The 19592-nt window shown below is 40.6% G+C and overlaps 1 protein-coding gene across 1 annotated transcript in view; it reads left to right on the plus strand.

Moving 5' to 3' along the window:
• LOC149807728 (eukaryotic translation initiation factor 3 subunit E-like) overlaps positions 1–19066 on the plus strand; it is a 58256-nt gene extending 39190 nt beyond the window's left edge. The window contains exons 12-13 of the mRNA XM_089969902.1: positions 17493–17624; positions 18780–19066. Coding sequence (XP_089826028.1) covers positions 17493–17624; positions 18780–18806 — 159 coding nt within the window. The 3' untranslated portion in view covers positions 18807–19066. The remainder of the gene's footprint in view (positions 1–17492; positions 17625–18779) is intronic.
• Positions 19067–19592: the final 526 nt, after the last annotated feature.

Here is a 19592-nt window from a genome sequence, read left to right on the forward strand (position 1 = left end):
ATTTGGTATGACCCAGTTGGTATTGTAACCTCCTCCCAGTCTGGGGTCCCATCGGGTTTATTTTTCCGTGCAAAAACCAGCGAGTTATTAGGTTGTTGTCCGTTAAATGCGTCCGCTCGGATATTAGGCCAACTGTGATATACTCGCAATTTTGCCAGCGCTATTTCCTTTACTGGAACCGGTGATGGAAAGTTTACACTGAATTCGGGTTTCGTTGATGTTATCGATATCATATTTGTTTGTACCGGAGTGGTATTCTCCGCGATCCGCTGAAGTAATTGAGACCCTTCGGGGTTCAGCGACATTATTATTATTCGTTGTTTTTAGTGTCTAATTTTAACAACCAGGTGGTTTCGGCTTCCAGTTGAAAATCTTCGATTTTTGACATCGCGGAGCTATATAACTGGACCATCGTGGAGAATTCAACATCGGATACGAACAAATTATCAATCGATAACGAGATCAACCCGGATAATTTCGAGTATGCGTCGGATACTATTTGATGTTTTACTGTATACTCGTTGAGTTTTTTCTGAAAACACGATGATATCTTCCTAGTGATTGCGTTGGCAACTCCAGCAACTGTTGTCATTGCGGAGACAGCGATTGGAACAGCGATCGGGGCTATCGTGGTCACCGTGGATAAAATAACACCGGCGCCAGCTACTATACCCGATACCGAGTACACGACCGCGTCGATGGCGGTTATTTTTCTGCGGTATTTTTTTATTTTTGCACGGTATTGTTCGGAAAGCGTTTTCAAGTTCGCGGAAAATTCTTTTGCGGTATCGAATCGATATTGATGTGACGTCGGTGATACCTCTGATTCAATTTCCTTGGTGGTCATTTTTATTTTAAAAGAGCTAGTGTTTTTAATTACTTAGATTCGCTGCAAATTCCACATACCATGTAATGTTTGCCCGGGCTAGATTTCTATCAACGGCATAAATTGTAAACTGTTCAGTTGCGTTCCTGTCTATAATTGTTGATATTGTATTGTTAAACCCGGATGAACTCGACGATAATATATTAAACTGCATCATTGAAACCAGTGTCAATCGATAAATACCCTTAACAGTTGCAGTAATATTTACTGTATTCTGTGTAGGAGTCCAATCGAATGATCCATGCCGAATTGTGTATACTGTGTTGATGATGTTCTCATGAGGGATTTTTATTTTTTCGAATTGCTCTGCTACTCTCGGTAGTCCGTCTTTAATCGCTTCAACATCAGTTTTAATCGTTCCTATTTCCTGTATATGCGTGTCCACATCTTTTTTGTTCGCTGCAACCCTAGTAATGAGTGTATTTATTTCCTGTATATGCGTGTCTATACTTTTTTTGTTCGCTATAACATTAATTTTGAGTACTTCTATTTCCCCTTCATGCACGTCTATACTTTTTTTGCTCGCTATAGCATTAGTGTTAATTGTTTCTATTCTCTGTCCATGCGCGTCTACATTATTTATGATCGTTACAACATTAGTTTTGATTGTTTCTATTTCCCGTGTATTCTCGGTCATACTTTTTTTGTTCGCTGCAACATCAAGTTTGATTGTTCCTATTTCATATGTATGCACGTCTATGCTTTTTTTGTTCGCTGCAACATCAGTTTTGATTATTCCTATTCCCCGCCAATACGCGTCTACATTTTTTTTGTTCGCTTCAACATCAGTTTTGATTGTTCCTATTTCCTGTGTATGCGCGTCCACACTCTTTTTGTTCGCTTCAATATCAGTTTTGATTGTTCCTATTTCCTGTGTATGTGCGTCCATATTATTTATGATCGTTGTAACATCAGTTTTGATTGTTTCTATTTTCCGTCCATGCGAGTCTACATTATTTATGATCGTTGCAACATTAGCGCCGATTGTTTCTATTTCCCGTTCATGCGAGTCTACACTCTTTTTGTTCGTTGCAACATTAGTTTTGATTGTTTCTATTTCCTGTCTATACGCAGTGATATCATTTATAGTTATTGTGATCTCATCCGGCTTGGTATTTTTTTTACCAAAGAATTTATCAAAGTTGTCATCGATCCTGTTAACATTTTTTCGTAACGAGGTAAATTGGCCCGGCAGCGTCATAAGATCCGAAATAGCATTTGTTATTATTATAAAATTCGGTTCGGTTGCCGTCGGGGGCCCCCGAAAAAAACTATCGACAATGTGTCGCACATCGTCGAAATGCGTTAGCGTCAACACGATCCGTTCTTCATACGATTTAATTTCACTACGTAAACCTTTTAACGAATTTGACATGGTTATATAATTGTCGCCAAGTGTACTTATTTTTCCATTTATCGTCAAGATGGATTCACCCGGTTTGAGTCGTCCGTCGCTGTTATACAGCGCGATAGTGTCCTCGGCGGCATCACGCTGTCGTATTAAAACGTCATTCAGTGACACATTACCGGATTTCAATTTACCCTGGCGGTCTTGAAATACAACTATTTCGCCCGGGTCAACACTTGTTAGATTCAACATATCAGCGATTTCATCCTCAATTAGTTTTTTTATGTCGGCGGCGGCTGTTTCCGTGGATTCTTTCAGCGCCGAAACCGGTCGCCCCCAGATATCAATCATTATTATTGTAAATGTTATTCTCTAAAATCCGTTGAGCTTCTACGACCCCACTAGTGTATTCGTTTACAACCACATGAGGTGGTTTCCGCGATGATGAAATCGCCGCAAGTACGTTCAATACCTCACGGCCACATATCGGTGGGTCACTTAATCGCTGTGTTGGCAGCGTGGAATAAAAAACCCGGGCTGAACACGCCGGGGCTGAACACGCCCGGATATACCGCATGAACTCTTTCGGCGGAGCTAACCCGTATGAATCAAAATAGACGATCGCACGCGGATCAATCGCGTATGCAACCCAATGAGTTCCCGCTCCGGAGGACCCATCGAGGTTAATTATGCCGGTTTCAATATTCCTTGGTGCCGCCGGTAATTGATCCCTCATAAAAACACCTCTGAAGTTTTTTATCGCTAGCGCGTTTGCGGCGTCTATTAAATCAAAATTAGACATGGGAGTCATTAAACGGTTCCCGGTAGTCTTAGACCCTTTCCCGAGTACCATGAATACGGGGTTCCCGGTAGTCTTAGACCCTTTCCGGGCACGGGTCGTTTTTTTTTGTAGCCTTTCCCGGTTGCCTTCTTCAATGCCATCCCCGCCGCGGTACCAACGGCTCCTAACGCCGCCGCCTTAGCCACTGCTGGTGCGGCCGCGGCAATCAATGCCGGAATCGCAGCTAACAGCGGAAATATCCCACCGGTCTTTTCCATGTTTTTAATTGCTGCGGCTGAAAAATCTATTTGAACACCCTTTTTATTCTTCATCGCATCATTGAAATGTTTTATTTGACGCGCCGTCAACGATATCTTATGATTACCACCCGCCATCTGTGACGGCTTCAGCGTTATTGTGATCCCGCATTGTTTAGCCGACTTTGATCGTAATTTCTTGACTTGACCATCAGTCAACTCTACACTGACGACACTATACGACATTTTATTGTAAACGCGTTTTGTGCTTTCAATTACATGTTTTCCACTGGCGCATCAACGATTCTCATTCGTCCACCAACACCTTCTAGCAGCATTGATTTATCGCTGAGAATGACAGCGACCGCTCTGTAATTAACACCAGCTGGGGCTATACGAGCTCGGAAGTGTATATCAACGACGGATTGTCTCGTTAAATCAAGATGTTCCAACGAAAAGTAATAAATCGGATACAGGTTTTTAAAATCAAGTTGTGATATTTGCAAACCAGTGTCGACGTTTTGATCACGACCCATATATGACAGCAATCGATGATACACACGTGCGACATGGTTGTCACCGTAATTAAGCTGTATATCCTCGGATGGTTCCTGTTGTCCGTTTATTCTCAGCGAAACCTCCATGACTCCTAATCGATCAAATATCATATGGCTGCGTTCTTGATTACCCAATCGTTCCCTATTCTGTAGCGCTATGAATATATGACGCGGGGCTGAAACACCCTGTTTTGATGCTAGGTGCCATGTAAACGTATCGGCGACGTTATCCTCTTTAGCATCAGTTGTTACCGCTAGCCAACTCAACAACGATTTCCCTCCCTGTTCCATAAATGCTAACAATCGTGCTTCCGTGGTAACTGATGGAGTCAGCACCGGCATCCACAATGCCATTTTAGTTAAAATGACTTTACCGGCAGCGACGCCAGTAGCATGCCATATTGCATTGTTATCATCGCCCCTTCGCGTCAGCGCGATTGTATGCTTAGCCCCATAGACAACTTTTCTAACATTTCTGCAGAATCCAAATATGTGATGGAGTGGAATCGCGCATGAAAACTTTCGGCGTGGTCCTTGCAACATTCCTATTCGTGTTGCAAACCCTAGATTAAAATTATCGTTAAGACTTTTTGTAACAGTGAACTCAGCACCCGGTCTTGTTCTGCGGTCTGGGTTGGCTGCTTCAGCTTGATTAGGAACTGAAGTATCTCTTTCCACCAGCACGTTAATGTACTGAATATGATCAGCGTTATCGGTGGAGTCCTTTGCGAACATTATAGATGGGCCCGCCGATCTTGTATAATCATCCGAATATCTCGCTAACCCAATTATCGTCGTTGCAACATCAACCTCGCGTTCTATTGATTCAATTTCTCGCCCGTCAATAAGATATCTGGCGCTCTCAAATAACGCCATGATACCGTTGTTGACGAAGCCAACTCGAACACGATGGTCATCTGCGTATGGTGCATTATCGGCGGCATTTGTCACGAGTTCTCCCTCAATTTCGATAAACGCTTCACACGGCAGAAAGTATTTACTGGTATCTTGGACCTGAAGTTCAATTCGCGATCGTAGGTCAGGTTGCGCTGCATAATAAGAATAAAATTGATAATCACGGACAGAATCATCCCTGCGCACTGGGGCATCCATATCAAACGCGGGATCAGCGGTACGCGCAAACATTCTATTATTTATCATGTTGATGTTTTCAATTGCGATTTTTTCGTCGTAAATTCTTTGAATTTAAACCACTCCCCGCTATCGCGTTCATGAGCGCGTTGGTTGCCGCATCAGGGGATGGCGAAGTCGCCAACGACGGAGTCGTCGCCGCCAACGACTCTAGTTTTTCTTCCACGGCGTTATTTATTACTTTACTGACATTCGCAGGCATCACTGTCGTTGATGGCATCTGTTTTTTTCTTGAAAATCTCTTGGATTTCACCAGCGACATTAGTTTGTCCCGCGCGGCTGAAAGCGCCTTTCCGGCAACATCTCCAATAGCACTAATACCCTTATCACGAATAACATCAATAGCCTTCATTCCTAATTGTTTGGCTAACGGCGCTACTTTTGGAGCCATTCTTGTAAATAACCCCGCAATGGTGCTACCGAGACCATCTCCATAGTACGCGCGGTAAACAGGCAATCGCGAGTTTACCACGTAGACGAGTACTGGTTTATCATGGTTGTAGTGTATGATCATCCTTATTAAAAACACCAGTTTTCCAATTAATCATCCACGAGCTCGTCTATGAGCGTTCGATATGCATTAATGTCCATAATACCGCCTGCAAATAAACGCTTGCAAATATCAGCGGCCTCATTGATTATTTCCGTAGAGTTATTTCCGGCTCGTTTTCCTCCGATTAGTACTTCCAGCCGTGATATATCACTGAGAACACTATTAGGACAGGTAACGCCATAGGATTCTTTACCAACAGAGTATCCTTTTCCTTTTCTTGGTGTTATAATCTTAACTTCCTTGTGGAATGCGTCGTAATCGGATTTACTATGATGTGGTAATGCATCTTTATGTTTACTTGCTAAATACACTATTCTTGCCCAGTCCTTTAACGACTTTATATTTTTCTCGTAACCGCTATTGATATGCTTCTTATCTCGTATGTTCTTAGCAAAATTGTTGGCAGTAAAATTAATTAATTCTTCCCTGTTGCTGAAGCCTCTAATTTGATCTATTGTGCTCTTCTTGAGTACAATACGGGGTATATTCCCCTCTTTTTCTTCCGGTATTTCTTCTTCTGGTGTTTCTTCGGGTATTTCTTCTTCTGGTTCTTTCGCAGTAGCACCTAGTTCTTCTTCGTCGGCCATTGTAACATAAGGTTCTTGTGGTTCGGTTATAGCGAGTGGTGGTGGCCTCCGTGTTGTAGCAGCCGCTATTTTTGCAGGGAGTGTTTCTAAAGACCTTTTTGTTTGTTTTGTCTCTGCCGCTATCTTTTCAAGCGCACCAAGAACGGGTACAGTTGCCGCCGTAACATCCTTAGTCGCTTTAGTTACCGGGGCAAATAACTGTTCACTTCCAACAGCAAAATCAGTTTGCATTTGTTGTCGCGTTTGAAGTTTCTCTCTCACTCTGTCTCGTAACGGTATAAACTTTCTAAGCGCTGCTAGTCGCTCTCTGGCTAGCCGAGTAGTAAGTGATTCACCTACCATTATTGCAAATTACTCCGCAAATTTCTAATTTTCCGCCGAGTGTACCATCGGGGGCTCCACGGAGTTTTCGTCTATAATCCTTCTAATGTTTTTGATCTTACTAGAAATCTCCCGGCGTCGTTCATAAACACGTCCGAGTTTTTTTCGTATTATTTCAACGGCAGTAAATAGTCCAATGAATGCATTTGCGTCATTGTGGTACAGGTTCTCATTAATCGTATGTTGTAATCGTTTTATAAAAAAATACTCGCGGGCCAGGGTAAAACGCCCCCGTTTCGACTGTTCGTTAATAATCTCATAATCGGATAATATTTTTTCACTGTCGAGACCATCAGATAATTCAATTCCTTGATTTTTTAATTTTGAAATCTCAGTTAATATATTATTGATGTCTTCGATATTCATTATTCTTATAAAACATCTTATTTCTAATATCAAAAATTTTAATAAAATTATTGGGACCATTTTTGACCCCGTTTTTTGTATGGACAGTACAATGCCGTAGATCTCCACTCGAGTGTTGTGGCAGATTGCAGGCATACATGGACAGTACAATGCCGTAGATCTCCACTCGAGTGTTGTGGCAGATTACAGGCATATACATATACTTAATTAAGGACATTCACATCTTCGCATCCATCTGAACCCAAGGGAACCCCAAAGCATACATCTCCGGGAGGGAGGCCTAGGGTGACAAACGTCATCGTAGACCGCCCAGAAGATATGCTTGGGGGACATCACTACATGTACTTAATTAAGGATGAATATATTTACAATGAAATGATTGATGGATGATGGGACGGCACAAGACAGCACAAACATAAAACGGCGGGGCGGAACTCTACGGCCAATTCAACCAATCAAAAGCAACCCAATTAAATTAACCCGGTTGCATGATTGTGAACAAAAGACAACCACACGCCCGGGTCAAGAGCGTGGGTTAGTTTTGATTAGTTGAATTGGCTTTCGAAAGCCCCAGGCTTATAACGAGTCATCTTATATATAAAGTGACTAATACAGCGGCGTCAGTCACAAGGTGTGTGTTAATTTGAATTCCCTTGAATCGTTAAATCCTTAAATACTTATTAATGGTGTTTCACGGCATTTAAATGAAACCAAATATTTGAATAAAACATTAAAAAAAAGAATACAGCTGTTAGATAATAGCGTGTATTTCATTAGTTTTCATCGTAAAATGATTAATTAATCGCAACATTAATTGGACTTCAAGGGACGCAACATTAATTGGACTTCAAGGGACGTAACTCTTGTCATGCGACGCTATCACAAAACGAGTTATCTCCCTTTGATGTTATATATGAAAATCGAATTCTGTGTCCGGTCTTTTTTGAGATCGCTGTTTGATATACTCGTTCTGCAACAAATTGTATTGAGGCGATACAAATGTCAAAATATTTTCCTGCCTCATTCATCGACTGAAATATTTTTTCCTCGTGAGTTGTTGTATCAAATGACTTTACGGGTTTTGCTTTCTTTGAGTATTTACCAGTTTGGCCTTTTTTACTATTTTCACTCTGAGAGATGGCTTGCAGATTACACAGTCTGTTATTTTGATAATTAGAATCAATGTGATCAATAACGAGACTATCTTTGATCAATCCGTGGAAACATTCATAGATGATTCTGTGACAGAGATATTTTTTCCCTCCAGCAGTAAACATTAAATACCCGTGATTGTTTTTCCATCCAACCGGCTTCTTCAGTCTGCGGTTTCTAACAATACCGTCGCGAGATGCCTCGTAATTGACGAGCAGGGGGTGCGGCTGAAATTCTTGGTCCATTTGTATAATAATACTACTTGTCTAATTTATTATTTGGTTTAATTATGAATCTTTCAACGTAGTCTTGGGGGGTTTTGATGACGAAGTCAGCGGTGGGGTCAATGACGGCGTTTTTTATTCGTTTATCGTAATATCGTTTTAGTTCCCTGTATCGCTTTCCGCCACAATTAATACACAACTGCGATTTTCCTCTTACACCAACGTGACAAACCAAGCACGGGAGGGGGCCAAGAGAACCATTGCGAACGCTTTGTAAATGATACCCGCAGAATTCGCCTCTACATGATTTATTGCACGGGGTTGTCGACCCAATCATCAACCATTTGCAGTGATTCATTATACTATATTCTTTCATTTAAATACTTGTTTTAATTATATGGATGAGTTTGAGAGATTAGCAGCAATTAAGCCCTGGAAAAATATTAAGTTCAATCTCGATAGAGTCCTCAAGGACACACCAAAAGCGTTAATAAACGATAAAACCCTGTTGAATAAAATACGCGATTGTATCAATGAATTCAAACGTGATGGTGCATCTCATAGTTGGTCAACATTTCGAATTGATGGTGTTGTTGATGCTACCATGAACGACAACCGCGCAGCAATGATAATATCACAACTTGACGGTAAAAGGTATTTCTTCAGAGTAAAATTCATTGTCCGGGTGGAATCAGGCGATTGGATCATACGTGATAAATTTGAACCAGTTTTCAGCGACAAGAAAACAGTCACTGTCAGCCGCGACTCCAAGCCGGGGTTGTTAACCGGAATTGACAGACCATACTATGAACGAGCGTATCCTGAAACAGCAGTTGTTTATGGAATATACCCGTTAAATAAGAAACCTGATATCGGAAAACTGAAACCGATGAAACAGTCAACTGGGATAAATTGTGTAGCAGAACGAATAATAGAGCATTTTACAAATGCATGTCGAGGAAACAAATTGACTGATTTACGACGTAGCAAAATCAACCAGTGGGAACTAACCGTAAAAGAGCGTGGAGCAACCATCAGCGACATAGCGAGATTAGAAACGTCGTTGAGATTTCCAATAACCGTTACAACGATAACCGGTGAAGTATTATACGAATCGAAGTATAAATCGAAGGGAGCCCCAATCAAAATTATTGATCATAACGAACACGCATGGACGCCCGTGATCACAATATTTCCACGGGATAGAACAGTAAAGTATATACCCGAAGAATTCCTGGGAGAACAATTCTCCAAGGATGGTTTTCTCGCGGAGAGGAAACTATTTGATGCTATTGCCTACTTGTGTAAAAACGACCCTGTATCAGTGTGGTTACTTCGCAGCGCTGAAAACGATGCGGATACCTTTGATCAGTTTGTAAGACCAAACGGCGAATTATATCGCACTGAAGCATTTCACAACAGGATGAAAAAAACCGCCATGGAATTTGAGGAGCATGATGAACAACTGCTAACAAATTGTTTTACGATTCCATCGGTTGTAGCTCATGTTGCAGCAAGGAAAAATGCGTGGAGACCAACGCGCAAGGAATTTCTGCCGGATGTACAATCCAGTTGTTTGGAGTATTATCACGGTGGATTATGGAACACTGAATACAACCGCGACGCTATGATCTCGGTTGATATGGTTGCCTGTTATCCAGCGAGTTTTCTCGGGTATGGATCCGCCGCTGAGTATTTCAAACGATTTGGACACCCCAGTCATGAAATGACTCGTGTTGCTATTAATGGACCACTGCCTGATTTTGATTTAACCGGATTCGCTCGCATAGTATCATTTGAATTCGCGGCAGGACTCCATCGCTGTTGCTATATTTGGATCGGTAGACACATGGCTAAAAAGAAGTGGCTGCCAATAGCGCTGCTACGGTATATGATTGATTGTAGCATGCTAGTTTCGTTGATTGTCAGTGACGCGATTATATCATACCGGGCGCAGACTGAAGTCTGGTTACCAGAACCGGAGCGTCTAGACAGCATAATTGACGAGTCCAGAAAAAACATTGATGCCGACGAGGAATATATCATCGAATGGTCCAGGAGGATATTCAACCAACGAAACCACGAGGCAAAAGATCTCGGTAGAAGAATAATTGGTAAGTTTACACAAGGTGGAAAAAACTGCGATTACAAACGATATTGCTCACGGCTGATTATAGATGACGCAGAATATGATTTCGTAATCAAGGACGCAGTGGCGAAAAATAGATACGTGAACTGCAAAACAGCTTTCTTGTCCAATGGAACAAGGTTGGGTACAGTTGTTACCTACAGCGATGGAGACAGCCCGGCATACCCGCATTTGAGGGCGTCTATGCTGGGTTATGCCGCTATTAATTTATTCTCGATGATAAATAGATTTCCTGACACCGCGGTTAGAGTAGCCGTTGATTCATTTTATACTGACGCGAAGTATAGGGGAAACATAGCCGAGTTTACTAGTCCGGACGAGAGTTGGGGTACATGGAGAATTAAAAACGAAATACGACGCGATTATTCCCCGTCAGCAGATGTCACCGTTGAGAACAACTACTTACGCGGTGATAAATTATCAGAATGGTCTAATGCACCACCGTGTTCTGATCCAATTTGTAGACACAAAACAGTTTATTTAAGCGGCTGTGGCGGGTCAGGAAAGACGACTCGGGCAATTGAATTATTTCGAACGCGGGCAAGTATGATCGTGCTTACACCGACCCATAGACTAGCGCGAGAGATAAAACAACGAAATGTTGACGCCGTTACTTATCACAGCTTTTTTCGATACAGCGGTGGTGAGTGGACTCCTGATCGAATGGGTGAAAAATTTATTCCTGAGGTTATCATTTGGGATGAGATATGTACTGTTTCGTTAGATGTTTTACAAATGTTTCTTGAGTGGTTGCTGCGCGCGAATACAGCGGTGATCATGTGTGGCGACCATGGCCAACCACCGCCATTTGTCGGCGAGGGTCCACATGATTGGTTGAGCGGGTTCGTGGATTATTATGAAGAAACCGATACTGATTACCGGGCACTTGATGAACAACTGCGCGAGGTTAAAAAATTAATCAGATTACAGCCTGATAGAATTCAATGTGAAATAATCCGCGAGGTGATTCCGGAAACGCCGTTAAATGAATTCTGGGAAACATGGAGACCAAACGATTTGATTGTAGCGAGTAGAAAGATAGTCAGGGACACACTTCAGCGGAAGTTGTTTACGTTGCACAAGGAAAAGTTTCCAACGCGTCCAGTGCCGTTATGTTATAGACCCGCGGATACACGGCGGCAGAACATTGAAGTTGAAATCCCGGGCCCGACAGCGTCAGGGACAAAAAAACAAATTCTTGTGCTGAATGATATTGTGCTCGTTGATATCAGCGTCGTCGAGGACGCGCTACGTGCTGATAAATCCCCGTGGACGCTAGGATACGCAACGACAATACATTCCTCGCAGGGACTAACTATCACGGATACAATTGTTTGGATGGTTGATAATCGCATCGAATGGTCAAATCTAGTCTATCTTGCAGTGTCCAGAGTACGGAGGATAAATCAGCTTCGAAGAATTGTTATTGACGGAGTCACCGACGAAGCCGGCGACAAAGTCGCCATCGATGCAAGCGTCATTGATAGAAAACTCTCGGGTTACCGCCAACAGGATAAAAAAAAACAGCGGTGTTTTGATATTGATGCCGAATTAATAATTGCGTTACGACAACAACAGAATAATCACTGCGCGAGTTGCAATTGTATAATGAGTTGGCGTTATTCGGATAAAGACGCTCGCCAATTTACCGTGGACAGGATCGATAACAGTCTCGGTCATGTCAAAAACAATGTGAGGTTAACATGTCTTGAGTGCAATAGACGCAACGGCGCTAGTTAAGACCACGCGGGGGCAATTGAGTATCGTCAGGTATCACTTGTAGTTGCTCGCGTGTAAATCCGCGCTGAGGAGCAGTTGAATCCAGTCTATAGATCGGTGGTCTACCAGTTGATCGTGTTATTGTTGATATGTTATGTGTGGTAACACTCCAAATAGGATCAGTAGCCCTTTTTTTACCGCCTTCAAGCTCTCCTGGTTCATACAGATATCTCACGGTAACATTGCCGAGAATCGGCCTGGAAACGCTATCTATTTTTGATCTTCCGGGTATATACTCGTATTTAATCGCGTCGCTGGGCTTCATGTTGATTGCTCGGGTAATCTCGTTATTTAACGCTGCAATTACGCCTGGCAACCTTTTGACCCATTCACGAGATCGTTTTTCTTGGATGAATTCCTTTGCGTACTGATATCCAAATAACCGTTCAGCGAGAGTCCGATTAAATCGTTCAACAATTGCCTGATCACGATGTAGCGCAGTATGACCTCGTCGTATCGCGACGCTATGGTGTTTCAGCGTTGATAAAACAGCGCCGCGAAATTCACTACCAGGATCAACTTGTAATAGATTTGGCCAACGCAGAGGACCTCTTCGATAAATCCGCTCAAATGCAGCGGCTACTTCAGTTGCTGACTTTGTTTTTAACGGCTCCGCTTGTTTGTATCGACTCGCAACATCAACTACGGTTAGCGCGTATTTGTAACCGTTGTCATGCGGCAAAAATAGTATATCAGCTTGATGAACTTCATTAGGTATGCTGACATCAAAGCGCGAGAAGTTGATTTGTTTAGGCGGTGGTAGATAGATTTGCCATATAGCCTGTCTGGATAACCAATTAGCCGCAGTGGCCTTTGTTACCTTTGCAGCGCTTGCGAGTTTACCAATTGCGGCCTTCCCCTTCCAGTATCCTCTCGGAGAATAATAGATGGATTCCATGTTGTTATTAATTACCAGCGCCAATCATTAATTTACCTTTCATAGCCGATTTTACCAACCATGAGGCCAATTTTTCTTTGACGGATTTATCAGGAATAGCATTTAATGCGTGAATTAATTTTACATCCGCGATATGACGCTGTTGCAGATCGCTACTTTTGTAAGCAACATCATGAGCATGACACGCCTTATCGATAGCATTTATTGGGTACTCACCGGGTTTGGGCTGATTTTGATCATCGAGTCTAATATCTAATCTTGTTCCGGGGCCACAGTAGTTGTATCCTGGGAGGTGCTTTTCTCCTGGATACTTTGCCCACGGGGTTCCGGGGAGTTTTGATAACTTGGCTGCGATGTCACCTCCTCGCTTTTTTTTAAAACATCTCCGGGTCTAATAGAAATAAATCTAAATTTCTTTGTACCGCATTGTACACACTTACCAGTAAGCGCCGATCTGTTATTTCTTGTTGTAGCGGTTGTCATATCATTTGTGCCAGTACGTACTCTATACTTCACACAATATAAATCCATAATTTATGTATAGAGATATGAATATAATTGATTTTTCGGCGACTAAAACAAGAGAACCAGTTAAGCATGTTGCAGCGTTACCAAACTCGATCCGGATGATTATCATCGGACCATCTGGATCAGGAAAGACGCAATTGTTACTCAATTTAATAATGAGATGGATGAAGTGGGATAAGTTGTATTTGGTTGCTCCTAGCGTAGATGATCAACGATGCTACGAGGTGTTGAAAGATTTCAACGAGAATGCATCAGCGATCGCTAAAAAAAATGTTATTGAGTTTATTACGGATATCAATGATGCACCGGGTATTGATGATATTGATGGCGACGTTAACAATCTAGTCGTGTACGATGATGTTATGTTAGACAATCAAAAAAACCCAGCTAGGATATTTTCCAGAGGCAGGCATAAAAACACTGACGTGATATATGTCACTCAACGATACACTCAGATTCCAAAAGTAATCAGAGACAACTGTAATATTCTTGCTGTGTTCAACGGCGTTGATACACACACGCTACGAAATATTTGGCAGACATGGTGCGGCGGTGACATGGACTTTAATGTTTTTCGAAACTTTTTTAGTCATGCTCAGTCGACCCCACATGGATTTGTAACGATAAATTTACATGATCCTCGGACACGATATCGTATCGGACTTGACCAAATATTCGGTTAGTTGTAAATAATTTTCATTGTAAATAACCACTTAGCAGCAGAGGGGGCAATGACATCGACGCGGTCGTCGACGTGCTTACCGGACGCTGACGACGCTGGGGATCGACGCGCAGAAGGTGTTAATTAAACCAAATGACGACGCGCCGATCCCCCAACGACGTCGTCGTTTTTTTTTTTACCAGGCGCCGACGACACTAGATCGTTGAGTGCAGAAAGTAATAATTAAGCAAAATAACGATTGGACAAAATGTCCGATTCGCCCCCTCTGCTGCTGCAGGAGGTCATGGGTTTGATCCCTGGCCGAGTCATACCAAAGACTTAATAAATGGTACTAACAGCTGCCTTTGCTTGGCGCTCAGCATTAAGAGGTTAGTGTTAGGACTGGTCGGCCTGGTGTCAGGATAATGTGACTGGGTGGGACATCATTCTGCATGTCTGTGGCATGATGCCTCAGTGCTAGACATCACTATAAACAGTCACACTGTTGACATCTTAATGATATGACTGAAAAATTGTTAAAGCTACTTTAAACCTATGTTACAAATCCATTTGTGGTATGTATTGTACTGCTTGCTAACTGTATGATACATATGATGTATCACTCCATTCGTGTGATATTTATTGCTTGCTATCTATATGATACATACTGTGTATCACTCCATTCTTTTGCTAAGTATTGCATGCTAACACAGGATGATACATATTGTGTATCCATTGTTGTGATATGTACTGTACTGCATGCTAACACAGGATGATACATATTGTGTATCCATTGTTGTGATATGTACTGTATTGCATGCTAACTGGATGATGCGTATTGTGTATCCATTGTTCTGATATGTACTGTACTGCATGCTAACTGGATGATACATATTGTGTATCCATTGTTGTGATATGTACTGTACTGCATGCTAACTGGATGATGCATATTGTGTATCCATTGTTGTGATATGTACTGTACTGCATGCTAACTGGATGATACATATTGTGTATCCATTGTTGTGATATGTACTGTACTGCATGCTAACTGGATGATGCATACTGTGTATCCATTGTTGTGATATATACTGTACTGCATGCTAACTGGATGATACATATTGTGTATCCATTGTTGTGATATGTACTGTTCTGCATGCTAACTGGATGATGCATATTGTGTATCCATTGTTGTGATATGTACTGTACTGCATGCTAACTGGATGATACATATTATATGTACTGTACTGCATGCTAACTGGATGATACATATTGTGTATCCATTGTTGTGATATGTACTGTACTGCATGCTAACTGGATGATACATATTGTGTATCCATTGTTGTGATATGTACTGTACTGCATGCTAACTGGATGATGCATACTGTGTATCCATTGTTGTGATATATACTGTACTGCATGCTAACTGGATGATACATATTGTGTATCCATTGTTGTGATATGTACTGTTCTGCATGCTAACTGGATGATGCATATTGTGTATCCATTGTTGTGATATGTACTGTACTGCATGCTAACTGGATGATACATATTATATGTACTGTACTGCATGCTAACTGGATGATACATATTGTGTATCCATTGTTGTGATATGTACTGTTCTGCATGCTAACTGGATGATGCATATTGTGTTTCCATTGTTGTGATATGTACTGTACTGCATGCTAACTGGATGATACATATTATATGTACTGTACTGCATGCTAACTGGATGATGCATATTGTGTATCCATTGTTGTGATATGTACTGTACTGCATGCTAACTGGATGATACATATTATATGTACTGTACTGCATGCTAACTGGATGATGCGTATTGTGTATCCATTGTTGTGATATGTACTGTACTGCATGCTGACTGTATGATACATATTGTGTATCCATTGTTGTGATATGTACTGTACTGCATGCTAACTGGATGATGCATACTGTGTATCCATTGTTGTGATATATACTGTACTGCATGCTAACTGGATGATACCTATTGTGTATCCATTGTTGTGATATGTACTGTACTGCATGCTAACTGGATGATACATATTGTGTATCCATTGTTGTGATATGTACTGTACTGCATGCTAACTGGATGATGCATACTGTGTATCCATTGTTGTGATATATACTGTACTGCATGCTAACTGGATGATACATATTATATGTACTGTACTGCATGCTAACTGGATGATGCATATTGTGTATCCATTGTTGTGATATGTACTGTACTGCATGCTAACTGGATGATGCATACTGTGTATCCATTGTTGTGATATGTACTGTACTGCATGCTAACTGGATGATACATATTGTGTATCCATTGTTGTGATATGTACTGTACTGCATGCTAACTGGATGATGCATATTGTGTATCCATTGTTGTGATATGTACTGTACTGCATGCTAACTGGATGATGCATACTGTGTATCCATTGTTGTGATATGTACTGTACTGCATGCTAACTGGATGATACATATTGTGTATCCATTGTTGTGATATGTACTGTTCTGCATGCTAACTGGATGATGCATATTGTGTATCCATTGTTGTGATATGTACTGTACTGCATGCTAACTGGATGATACATATTATATGTACTGTACTGCATGCTAACTGGATGATACATATTGTGTATCCATTGTTGTGATATGTACTGTACTGCATGCTAACTGGATGATACATATTGTGTATCCATTGTTGTGATATGTACTGTACTGCATGCTAACTGGATGATGCATACTGTGTATCCATTGTTGTGATATGTACTGTACTGCATGCTAACTGGATGATACATATTGTGTATCCATTGTTGTGATATGTACTGTACTGCATGCTAACTGGATGATGCATATTGTGTATCCATTGTTGTGATATTTACTGTACTGCTTGTTAACTCTATGATACATATTGTGTATCACTATTCTTGTAATATGTGTTGTATTACTTGGTAACTGTATGATACATATTGTATACAACTCCATTCTTGTGATATATATTGTAGTACTTGTTAACTGTATGATACATATGACAGTATGTATTGCATCACCAGTTGTCAAGACATGTATCATACCAGAATTGTGCAGACATTGCACAGCTTTAGTGAATGCATTATTAGTTTCATATGAGCGTTTTTCAGTCAGAATATATAAAAGGCTGACATTGTACGGATTATTTTCAGTCCAAATTTATAGAAGTCTAACATTAATACAGTATTTTTCAGGGCCATGTGGTGATGGGTGCTCTGGCTATGTCCCCATACCAGCAGGTGATAGAGAAGACTAAAAATCTGGCCTTTAGGTCTCAGGTGCTTGCAATGACCCTTGAGAAGAAAATGAACATGAAAGATAAAGAGGTACGTGGCAAGTCTGGGTAGGACAAAATTAAAAATCTCCAATTTGCCCAGACTGTAAAGTATTATGGCTCATGAAATCCTATCAAATTCTGGATTTATTTTTCCCCACTTGGCAAGTTTCATGATTTTGTTACTTATCCAGCAGTCAGTTTTACTTGTCCTAGATTTCAGAAAAGGAATGTTTCTGACTCAGTTACTAAGAATGAGTCATACACTTTTGTGACTGTTTTAGGCTGTTACTATAGATCAGAAGGTTCATTTCTCAACTATACCATGGAGCCAATCTCTAAATTTGCCGATATCATCACATTCTCTATTCAACTACCTAATAATAAGTGCAAAAGAAATATAGAAGTGCATACATATTCATGCCAGGTTTTAACTTGACAGGAAAAAATCCAGTATTGTTCCATTTGTCCCTAATAAATGTAATTAAACTGGTGCTTAAAAGTGGGATCACAGAATCTAGAGTTTTAATCCAAACGTCTGTGAAAGCAGGTTTGGATGTATGAGCAGTGATTGTGAAACCTTTGTCTGCATCTCAAGTTTTAGATTTGCATCTAGGTCTAGTTTGCATGTGCTGCGGTTCTTACTGGGAAGAATGATAACATTTTAATAGCTAGAAACATCATTAAAGCCCTGCTTTTGAAATTTTCAGAATCCTATTACATTAGCATTTTCTATCCATCAGCATTGTGGTTTCTGCACGTAGAATGATGCTATTCACCATTTGCTGTACTATCCATCCTTAGTTTGTTTTAGTACATAGGCTAAGAATTGGCATTGCGACTACATATGGTTTTTTTATTACAGGATAGTATTTTCAGAACCTTGTAAACTCACATTTGTAGATCCAACTTAATGGAATTGTGCTGTGGAGTAAGTCTGTGATATTGATAAATGAAGCCTCTCCTGTAACAATGAATAAAATAATTCACTGTCATTATACAGTAGCTTCGGACATTAAATTATTAAAAAAATCAGATTGTCAGTTGTTAGAGATATTTTGGAAAATATTGGTATAAATTTTGTGCCCAGTTTGCCCTGCAGAGAATTATATTAAGTATGATAAATTTATAAAATGATAAAAAGCATTCATGTCCAACAATTAAAACTTTAACAAACCAATTATGTTGTTTTCTATTTATTTTTCAGGCAGTAGGATGGGGAGGACAAGAGTAGGTCAAGGGAGGTAATCTGTGTACACCATGAACCAACATTCTTGCTGATAAGAGATTTTTATGAAAAGCAAAGAAGGAAGAATACCAACATCTGAATAAAAATGAGGAAGATAGAAGGAATATTTATCAGAACAATGTGTCACGTGAAACTATTGTATTCAATTAATCTTTCTGTTTCCATAGATGGACATTGTATTAAGGATGTATATCTTCGAAACAACAAAAGAAGAAATTTTGGCATGAATTAAAATCTTTAAGTCATTTATTGCTTTGTTATTTTTTAAGGCAGATTTACTGTATGATTTTCTGGTTGATTTTGCAGAACTTTGATATTTATTTGTGTGTAACATACATCCACAGAACTTTGATATTAATTTTGTGCAACATGCATCTACAGAAGTTTGCTATTTACTTGTAACATGCATCCAATTGCTAATCAAACAGACCTATATCTGGTACATTCTGCCACAGCAGGGTGTTGCAGTAGCTCAGTGGTTATGGTGTTGTGCTCAACAAAAGTAGTGTGGATTCAACTCCAACCATTAGATCAGTCCAAAGCATCTACTAGGGCAAGGCAAATCACTCTACTTCTGCAAAATATAAACTTCATATATTGCAATGCCATGAAAGAAAAAAAACAAAATCAGGCCATCATGGCAGATTTAGGTCTTTGGTTTTAGCATCTTTGTTTGCATTATCCATAGCTTTGTCATTGCTTGCAGTTTTAACTGCTGTACATTTGCAGTGTCTCCGTAAAAGGCACCATCATGGGATTCCTGAATGTCAT

Source organism: Sinohyriopsis cumingii, chromosome 1 (assembly GCF_028554795.1).
Source record: "Sinohyriopsis cumingii isolate HCF-2022 chromosome 1, ASM2855479v2, whole genome shotgun sequence".
NCBI lineage: Eukaryota > Metazoa > Mollusca > Bivalvia > Unionida > Unionidae > Sinohyriopsis > Sinohyriopsis cumingii.